We start from the raw sequence: 10,777 nt of genomic DNA, 5'->3' as shown, positions 1-10,777 counted from the left end.
GTTTGACAACATGCACTAAAAGCACATTTGAAAACTTAAATGAGACAACTTTGTAAGATTACAGGCATTAAGCAGAAAAATATTAAGCCACACGTTGTTGTGTCAACAGATTTTTACTTAAAGCACATTCCCAGCGGATGTTGTAAGGTGCTTTAACAACAAACTATCTTGGGGGAGAACATCTAGGTTCATTCACATTTCTGCTTTTTTTTTTGGGTTAAGCAGGCATGTAAAATAACAAATAAAAATAATAACATATGTCAAAACATTGAGCATCTTTGCATTTTAAAATGTCAGCACTAAACTATATGGCAAAACAAATCTCACCACCTTGCTAGTGTCAGTAATTTTGTCCCGGTACACACTGGTGCACATCATCATCATCGCACCAGAATCACACAGTGGTTCACACTGAGATCTGCAAATCGGTGGGGGTGTCAGTGTAAAGTTAATGACACCCCCAGATTAGCTTGCAGATCGCAAACTGTGAAATAGTGCAGGAATCGGATTGCATAGGTGTAAACACCCATGCGATCTGATTCCAGTGCAAACCAAAAAAAGAGTCCTGCACCCTTTCGGTGTGAATGCAATGTGATTTCAGCCATACATTTTATATGTAAAATCACACTGCACAGACATCGCATGTGATCTGCACAGCAATGCAGTGTGAATCACATGCGATGTCTGGCATCGCAACAGTGTGAACCAGCACTTAGAGGCCACTAAATTATGAATATGCAGAGCAACCCTGTCCAAAAATTGTAAATGGTTCTGCACCTCTTGCATCTCAATTTTTACTTTTAAAACTTTTCCATAAAATATTGTTAAAAAGTGGGAACACACAACATTAAGGAAAAAATATAAGCAAAAAGATAATACAATGCAAGTGGAAACTAGAATTTAGCCAGCAGGTCGACAAAGTCTTGCATTCTGCGCTGTAAAGCAGTAGCAGCCTCCTTGATTTTCTCCAGTTCTGAGCAACACTGCAACAGATCAACAGTCATCATGGCAACTGTACAACTGTGAATAACATGACCTGTTAATAAGACAAAAAATTAGTAAGGCAGCAACGGGCAAGTGATTGAGGGCCGAAATCCTTTTTTTTTTTTTTGCTCAAGGTAATTTTAAGCAAAATTAAATACCTAATACCTACCTTGTTGAGTGGAACCTGCTTGCCCTTTTGACACCTACTGTATACTACTATGAATGTACACAATGCAGAGACTCTGTTCTCTTTGCACTCATGTCTGGGGCTCACAAATTGTGCTACCTGTTGACATAAACAGCTCCTTACACCTCTTCCTTCCCCATGGTAAATCACTACATACTATGTACATTAGCACTCTATGGTTTCCCTCCTTGCTAATGTAGCAAACAGGTGTTTGCTTTTTAGCTAAAAAAAACGTAACATGTCAATACAGAATAACCAATATTGGAAGAATACTTACTTGGGCACAAAACAAGCTCAACGAGACTTTCTTCTCCTTGTGTATCTTTTTGGCCCTCACTCCGAGTCACGTCAGGGGATCTTTGTCCAATGAATTCAATATCTGAGCCAGGTCCAGGTGACAGATCCCATGGCTCCAATTCGGTAACTTGGGGGACATCTTCAATGTCCATTTTCTCTAAAAATGGACAATACAACGTCAATTAATCATCCAAAACTGTTTCTGGCTCACATTTAGCAAAATTTGTCGATCAACCTTGAACTTGCTGTAGTGGTAAGGTTCTTTTTTTCACAGTTGACTCCACCATGCTGTACGCTTGACTACATGTTACCTTTGTTTTCTCCATAGTGCTCCAACTGGATTTTGGGGGACTATTTCCTGCTGAAACGTCATTTAAAGGGGAATGTTAAGCTATTTTAGAGGGGGCAAGCTAACCAATCCTGACATTATCCAGACTTGCCAAACACCAACTTTAATAACCTCCTGCAGCTGAAACCCCTTGTCTCATACTGTCACGGGGTAACGTGGCAGAGCCTGACGTAAGAGGAGTGGCTTACCGGGTAACTGGCGTGGCACAGGTTCACCAGAGGCGCGGAGTCTAAGTGTAAGCCGGTTTTCACCAGGGCCCCAGATGGTGGGGATGGATTTGGCTGCTTGCTAACACCAGGTCGCGGCCCCCCGGATTCCCTGGCAGAGCCAGGAACAGGTCCAGGACCAATAGCCGGTAGCAGGTAAACAGATCAGGACAAGACAGGAGGATAGTCAGGACAAGCCAAGGTCAGGGTGGGCAGCAGGTAATCAGAATCCAAAGACAAGCCGGGTCAGGTAAACAGGAACAGCAGATATAACAGGCACAGGATACAGGAGAGCTGAAGACAACACAGCAAAGTGCAGTGCTGCTGGGCTGTTTAAATAAGGCAGCCTGTTTGCCAATTATTGCAATTAGTCTGCTCTGGGTTAACCCTTTAGGTTGCAGACTCATGACAGCACATCAGTGTGCTCAGGAAGCGTTCATAACAGCGCCTGCGCAGGGTATTGAGTCTCTGACACATACCCAATTACAAATGTGTTGCCACTTATTAGCCAATAGGTCTTGTTTGTGTAAATGTTGTCACACAATATGTTATTTCTCCCCTGCTCCTGATCCACAACACTCCCAATAGTCAATGAGGAGCCTAAATGAAGCTTTAAAAGTTTGCTTGGAGCAGTGGGTCAGTGGGTACATATCAGGCAGGTGCTGGCAACTGCAGTGGCCCAGTACCTGGCTGTCCTGCACTAGTAATGGGTCTGGATCACTGATGTACAGTACATATGTTGTGTACCAGCCCTGAAAGGAGGGCAGCAGCCAGGCACAGAGTAGAGGTGGATGTATGAGGGGTATATATTTGGGAGGGGGGGTGAAAGATGAGTGTGTGCATCTAAGGTCAAAAAATATCCCCCTTTCCTGTAGCAATGGTGGCTTGCAGTTAGGATTGAGCTGGTGCACTGCTTGCCAGCCTTAAACAAAAAAGACAGTAAGAAATGCACATGGTTACCTCTGAACAAATCTGTGCAATAATAATTCAGGGGGCAAAGTTAGCATTTACCTGATTGTTGGGAATGTGGGATGTCATCGGAGAGCATTTCTTCATTAGTTTCCTCCAATGTTGGTGGGCCAGGGATGTTAGATTCCCTTCTTCTCTTGCATTGGCTTTACTTGAGCTACATTTTTCCTTTTTTTTCCTGTTTTAAGTTAAAAAATGTAATATTGACCAAATATTCAATCCAAACATTACAAACAAATAATCTGCATATATGATTTAGATTTAGCTTCATGTTTTTTAAGTAAAAAAAAAAAGATTTAAAGAGCTTAGATAGAATTCTCTCTATCTACTTTTAAAAATAACATACATACACCAAATTTACACATATACATATTGTTTAAACACAACTATTGCTTACTTATTTTCAGGATATGATACATCTGACCTAGCAGGTCTTGTTCCCGATGCTTCAGCTCTGACCATCTTTTCCTTATTTGGTCCTTGGATTAGTCCACACCATATATATATATTTCAGAATTGCAATCACCGTATCCAGAATTCTGTCTTTTCTGGTGTTGGGCCTTTCATAATTCTCAAGCTTGCCATCATAGTAATTTTTTTCTAGTATGGCCACCAACTCGACCATCTCGTCCTTGCTCATAGGTGTGGCTTTAGCTTTAAAAAAAGCTCAACCACTGCGGTCCTGCCTGGAACTCTTCGATTTCGCCATATTCTCCACAAATCTTCTGCTGGCTCACGTGTTTGTGTGTCACATGCAGGTTTATATTAGGTACGTTTACACCCCTGCATCAACATGCAGCTAGAGGTGGAGTCCAACACATGCTTAGTGTATCAAGGTCAAATGATTGTTCGCCAAAACGCCGTAGGAAAGATCTGTGACAGGACGATCGGCAAAGGGAGCTTAATAAAATAAAAGATTCAGAAAAGTCAGGAGCAGCTTCAGAAAGATGTATATGTGCCAAGGCTCTTGTACTTTGAGAGCCTGACCTTTCTGACTAAGCAGTGTGACCCAAGAGCATCCCTGTCAACTCTGCCTTCCACTTCTGATGAGGGCCCACGTCCTGAATCCCAAGATGAAGATGTAGAGGAGCCAACCTTGACACAGGTATAGCATTTAAGAACATATTGTCTCACAAAAATACAATGATATTAAACAAACATTATCTCGCCAAGAGTTAAGCCTTAACAAAGTAGTCCGAATCTCAAAACACCGTCAAATAACAGATTTAAAGAGCAGATAAATGTTGTGGCCAGAATAAGAGTATTTTAAAATATACACATTCCATTGGAAACACTCAGGAGAAAAGTTTGGTTTTATTGATGGCCAAATTTAACATAACATTATAATAATGACCAATTTTCATACACAGAAAAGTGTCAATGTGGAGGAGCCAACTGGAACAATTGCATCAGAACAGCTGATACCCACACCTCCTGCAAAAAGAAACAAAAATAAATAAAAACCTGGAGGATGCTGCTGCTTCTTTTTTAAGCCATGATTCTGTGGCCCTCCAAAGAAAGCCAGATGAGGCAGATACTTTTGGATTTCTAAGAACCAACAAATTGCTCCTGATGTCAGAAGAGCAATGCCAAATGGCTGAAGTAATCCTACTCCAGGTGCTAAACAAAGGTGTCTGAGGTGAAATCCACTCACACACACCTTTTGGACTACCAGCCTCCACCTCCGCTACCACTACAGCCACCACAGCAGCATGGCACTCAGGGGCAATATCATGCACCTGATCCCCACCAACCAGCATGGTCTCAAGAATACCACTATGCACATTTATAAATGCAATTAATTTATGATGTGTTTTTTTTTTTTTACGTTTCAGATTATTATGTTTTAGTTTGTATATTAGAGCATGGAATGCACTTTTTGACTTTTTTTTACAGCAAGATACTCTTTTGATGGCTGAAATAAAGGATCTCTAAGTTGATTCATGTTCTTTTTAGGCAGCTACAGTACAATATATATATACAGTATCTCACAAAAGTGAGTACACCCCTCACATTTTTGTAAATATTTTATTATATCTTTTCATATGACAACACAGAAGAAATGACACTTTGCTACAATGTAAAGTAGTGAGTGTACAGTATGTATAACAGTGTAAATTTGCTGTCCCCTCAAAATAACCAAACACACAGCCATTAATGTCTAAACCGCTGGCAACAAAAGTGAGAACACTCCTAAGTTAAAATGTCCAAATTTGTCCCAAAGTGTCAATATTTTGTGTGGCCACCCTTATTTTCCAGCACTGCCTTAACCCTCTTGGGCATGGAGTTCACCAGAGCTTCACAGGTTGCCACTAGAGCCCTCTTCCACTCCTGCATGAAAACATCACAGAGTTGCATTTCAGGATGCCTCACAGATGCTCAATATTGTGTAGGTCTGGAGACATGCTTGGCCAGTCCAACACCTTTACCCTCAGCTTCTTTAGCAAGGCAGTGATCATCTTGGAGGTGTGTTTGGGGTCATAATCATGTTGCAATACTGCCCTGCAATGCTTCAGTATGTCACAGTACATGTTGGCATTCATGGTTCCCTCAATGAACTGTAGCTCCCCAGTACCAGAAGCAATCATGCAGCCCCAGATCATGACACTCCCACCACCATGCTTGACTGTAGGCAAGATGCACTTGTCTTTGTACTCCTCACCTGCTTGCCACCACACATGCTTGATATTATATGATTCAAATACGTTTATCCTGGCCTCATCAGACCACAGGACATGGTTCCAGTAATCCATGTCCTTAGCCTTGTCTTCAGCAAACTGTTTGCAGGCTTTCTTGTGCATCATCTTTAGAAGAGGCTTCCTTCTGGGACGGCAACCATGCAGACCAATTTGATGCAGTGTGCAGCGTAGGGTCTGAGCACAAACAGGTTGACCCCCCACCCCTTCAATCTCTGCAGCAAAACTGGCAGCACTCATACATCCCAAAGACAACCTCTGGATATGACACTGAGCACGTGCACTCAGCTTCTTTGGTCGACCATGGCGAGGCCTGTTCTGAGTGGAACCTGTCTTGGTAAAACACTGTTTGGTCTTGGCTACCGTGCTGCAGCTCAGTTTCAGGGTCTTGGCAATCAGCCTATAGCCTAGGCCATCTTTATGTAGAGCAACAATTCTTTTTTTTTCAGATTCTCAGAGAGTTATTTGTCATGAGGTGCTTCAGCACATATTTTTTTTTTTTTTTATTATGGGGGCCGTAGTTCTGCTTTCAGGGAATTTTGTGCAGTGAACTATCATAGGTTGTTATGGATTTTAACACCTTACTTGTAGATGTACCCTAACAACAGTGTCTCTAATACATGTCTAATACTTATCAGACCTACCACAAATAGATCAAATCTTGTCTCTCTATTGCCGAATTTTGATCTACAGCATCTAATACTTATGGCCACTTCATTACTAGTGTGTGCCTGCCATTGTATATGTTTGTGACTTTAGTTGGGCTTTAACATTTGTTTATTGATTAAAATTGTATTTTTTATACAGTATATATGCATGAGAGTATAGAAGATGAATATAATAAGAACAAACAAAATGTAAATACCCTTGTTAAAAACGTAGCCAGCTAATAGTATGAAAATCTGGTAGAATGGTTACTTCTGTTCTTCTTCTGTTTATCCAACGACTTCTGTTTATCCAACATCATATAGTAATAGTTATCTCTTAGTGATAGAATATTGTTAAAGGCTAAATATTTAACATCAGCGACACTAGTGAAGCTTCCTTTTGTCTTTTCCTTGTTAACATATATAATGGCCTGAAATCACAGATGCAATCAATGCAAAGCATAATGTGCTTGCACATGTACAAGATTATCCCAAGAAAAGACATGCTGTCTGTGCAAAAATAGTTTTCTCTGCAGTATCATAATGTGATGTTCTAAAACCATTTCCAAAAGCGTTATTTAAAAATAGTTCCCCAATGTCAAACTGTTTTGCTGAGAAAACATATAAACTGGATAAAAATGCAATATACGAGCAGCAGTAATCCACAGATATGCATTTTTTGAATTATATTTTTATTTGCACAAAAGATAATCACATTACAGAAACAATGTAATGACGTTAAACAGACAAAAAAGGGAGTGGTGCCCCCATAAAGAGCAAAGAGGCAAAGCAAAGAACAGTTCATGTACAGGAACATTGAATCAAACAATACAGAACTATTAACTGTGGGTAAGAATCAAAGCAACAATTGCATAAATCATACCTCTGAGAAGAACAATGAGATCAGGTAGAGTTCAAAACATATGTGTCCCAATCACCCCAGACAGCATTGAACTTAATAAGTTCATCATGTACCCTTGCCGTCAAGGACTCCATCTCCCGAATCTCCAAAACCAGCTTCAGAAAAAGGGGTTTGTCAGGGGGGGATTGTTGTAACCAACACAATGGGATAGCCCTCTTAGCTGCCAAGAGGAGGAAAGATATCAGTTTGGTTGCCGTCTTAGAGAGCCCTGGGGAACGGTAGGCCCAGCAGGCAATGCAAAGGATCAAGCCGCAAATCCAAACCCACTGCCGCTTGAAGCGTAGCCATCACCATGGACCAAAAAGGTTGTATAAGGGAACATGTCCAAAAAATATGATAAAGGGAGCCCCTCTCCTTCCCACAACGCCAACATAATGCGGAACAGGAGGGATTCATCCTGTGAAGGCGGACCAGGGTCCTATACCAAAACAGGAGAGTCTTGAGAGCGGTCTCTCTCTGCGTCACGCAACGAGATGATTTGAAAGTGTAAGTCCATATTCTATTCCATATAGGCAATGTGATAGGTCGAACCAGTATCCCGGACCACTTGCGCATATAAAAGTGGTAGTCCTCAGTAAGCGGAACAGCATCATGTAGGATATTATAAATTGAAGACACCAAATGACCCTGATGAGGACCCCAACCACACAACAATTCAAAGGCCGTGGGCCTCTCCAGGGTAAGTGATGGCGACAATGTCCTGAAGTAATTGCGGATTTGAAGATAAAAATAAAAAGAGTGTTTTGGCAAAGCGAATTTCTCTCTAAGTTTCTCAAAGGTAAAGAAGGAGTGGGACACCGGGTGGACCAGATTGCGTAGCTGGAAAAGCGGAGGCTGAGTCCAAGCCCATAAACAGCTCACCCGAAGTCAATCGGGGAGCAAAGGATTAAATAGGACCGTGGTGAGGGGGGCATGGCGAAGAGAGAGAGTATTGCCTCACACATTTGCGCCAAATTCCCATGGTGACCAGCATTGAGTCCAGACACATGCCCCTCAGGACACCGTCTGTATGCAAGACAGGCGACCGAAGCAATGAGCACGGATGTACCGGATAAATCGCCCCTCTCTCAATCTCCGACCACCGGTTGGGGGCCAGCCAGGAAGACCAGGAGGCCACCACCCTGAGGTGGGAGGCATAGTAGTACTTCACAACATTCGGGGCACTCAAACCCCCCCCCCGTCTCCGAGGGGCAAACACCACTGAGGAAGCCACCCTGTGTGCCTTATTATTCCAAATAAACCTTAAGAAAGACCGTTGTAACATTTTAAGTTGAGGCATAGGAATTGCCACCAGGAGGGTATCGAACAAATAAAGCAGTTTCGGCAAAATAGACATTTTCAAAACATTTATACGCCCCAACAGGGACAGAGGCAGAGCGTTCCATTGCTGGAGGGAAATAGATATCTCACGGAATAGGGGGACAAAATTGGCGGAGTACAGCTGGGAGTGGGAGGGAGTCAAGTTAACCCCCAAATATTTGAGCGCCTGCAAACACCATCTATAGGGGTATACGTGCTGCAATTGGGACAAGAGTTCCGGAGGGACATGAAGTGGCCTGGCTTCCGTTTTTGATGCATTTATCTTATAGCCTGAAATTGCACTAAAAGAGTCTAGTAAGGCATGTAAAGATGGTAAGGAGACTAAGGGATTCGTTAGAGTCAACAACACGTCGTCTGCGAATAAGGAGAGCTTATATTCTCTATGTCGCATAGTAACCCCAGCAATATCAGGGTGAGAGCGTACTGCTTCTGCCAATGGCTCTAGGCATAATATAAATAATAAAGGGGAAAGGGGGCAGCCCTGCCAAGTGCCATTGGACATGGGGAACATAGGCGACATAAAGGCAGACGACATGCGGACCTGTGCAGTGGCTGGGGAATAAAGAGCTCCCAGAGCCTTGTAAAAAGGACCCCCAAACCCAAACCTCTGCAGCGTGGAAAATAGGTGGCACCCCTGCCATGGAGACATCAAAAGTAATGGGAGCATGGTCAGACCAGGAGATAGGAAGAATCTCCGACTGAACCATGCACGAAATAAGTGGAGCCGAGAAAAAAAAAATGGTCTAGTCTCAAATGCATCTCATGGGCAGCCGAATAAAAGGAGTACTGTCTATGTGTAGGGTGCTTAATTCGCCAAGAATCAAAAAGCCTATACGAACGGATGCATTTGCGAAATGATTTAGCCTGACTCAATTGTCTGCGGGAGGGGGTCTCGGCTCATGGACTGTCTGTCCTGATAAGGTGACATAATGAGATTAAAATCCCCCCTACCACCATAAAAGGCTGAGAAAATTGGGAAGTGGCCGCAAGTGTCTTATCCAGGAAATCTAATTGACCTTCATTGGGAACATAAAGATTAAGCAACGTAAAGAAAGAGGACAGATAATCACAGACCAAGGCTATATATCGTCCATGAGGAACCAACAGTGATTCACGGACCCTGATGGGACATGACTTTCGAATCAGCACAGCAACCCCAGCCTTACCTGACCGCTCAGAGGCCACAAAAGCCGTGGGGAAATATCTCGCCGCAAACTTAAACGATCCACCAGGGCGGAAGTGTGTCTCCTGCACCAAAATTACTTCCGCCCCTGAGGATTGGAATGCCTTAAGGGCTAGCCACCGCTTTTGCACCGAATTCAGGCCCTTGACATTGTAAGACAAACCTTAAAGCCATGACATCCCAGGATTAGAATATAAAGCATAAGCAATGATAGAACAACCTCTCCCTATGTCACAGCCCCGAGTTACAACATCATGAAAGAGCAGCAATGCAGTATGCAATCCATCCGAAGACAGAACACAGAGGCACCAATCCACAAGTGCAACATGAAAATGTCAGACCAGGGACAAAAAAGGTCTCCCAGAAAATAAAAACATATAAAAAAAACAATGTAAAAGAGAGCAATCTGATAATGTAGCAACGTTCAGTCAGAATCATCAGAAGAAACCCTGAAGGATTAAACAATCCCAGGGAGCCCGGGTCGAATCCCATGGGCAATACGGGCGTCACTGGAGCCTCCAGGGAACAATATTCCAACGAGGATGAGTCCCTCGTCAACTCTCCAGCAAAAGAAAAAATAAAAACCAACTAAGCGTCAAAAACTTGAAAAACAATTGCCCCATGGGGGGGGGAAAACTGAGCCAGTCCAGCCGGACCGGCCAAAAAAGGCTCCTGTGAGGCAGCCAATGCAATCCAGTTCAACCACAGGAGACCGGAGTGACAAAGAAGAAAGCACTTGTCCATTTAGGGCCGTCAGAGGGATCAGGGTGGGAATCTCGAGGGTTGTTGTCGTTGTGTGGTAGTATGAGGCCTACGTTGTGGGGTCTTGGCAGGGGTCCAAATGCGACCTGGGGTGGCCGGGAGTGGACAGCTCGGTGATTGCTGGTGAGCCAGCAATTCCTCTTCAGGAAGCAGCGGGAGACCAAGGCCCCTGATAAAAGACTCCGCTTCGTGCATTTCCCGCATGGTATGCTGAGTGCCATCTTTAGTGACCACCAGGTGGAATGGGAATCCCCA

The 10,777-nt window shown here is 43.2% G+C and overlaps 1 protein-coding gene across 1 annotated transcript; it reads right to left on the bottom strand.

Annotated features, from left to right (window-relative positions):
- Positions 1–874: 874 nt before the first annotated feature.
- On the bottom strand, positions 875–1,823 carry LOC309545635 (uncharacterized protein). The gene is made up of 3 exons (XM_082244888.1): positions 1,704–1,823; positions 1,449–1,625; positions 875–1,036 (listed from the first exon to the last, which is right to left on the bottom strand). The coding sequence occupies exons 1-3, from the start codon at positions 1,792–1,794 to the stop codon at positions 894–896; spliced, it is 411 nt and encodes a 136-aa protein (XP_082101014.1). The 5' UTR covers positions 1,795–1,823; the 3' UTR covers positions 875–893.
- Positions 1,824–10,777: the final 8,954 nt, after the last annotated feature.

The sequence above is a fragment of the Pelophylax lessonae genome (assembly GCF_965119305.1).
Source record: "Pelophylax lessonae genome assembly, chromosome: 2".
In the NCBI taxonomy this organism is placed as follows: domain Eukaryota; kingdom Metazoa; phylum Chordata; class Amphibia; order Anura; family Ranidae; genus Pelophylax; species Pelophylax lessonae.
This window is presented reverse-complemented; position numbering and strand designations above follow the sequence as displayed.

Excerpts from the sequence above, each read along its gene's own strand:
- LOC309545635 (XM_082244888.1), bottom strand. The coding sequence starts at position 1,794 with ATGGAGAAAACAAAGGTAACATGTAGTCAAGCGTACAGCATGGTGGAG. Across the intron at positions 1,626-1,703 it reads ACCACTACAGCAAGTTCAAG|AGAAAATGGACATTGAAGAT; the intron begins GTTGATCGACAA and ends GTCCATTTTTAG. Across the intron at positions 1,037-1,448 it reads TGAGCTTGTTTTGTGCCCAA|GTCATGTTATTCACAGTTGT; the intron begins GTAAGTATTCTT and ends TCTTATTAACAG.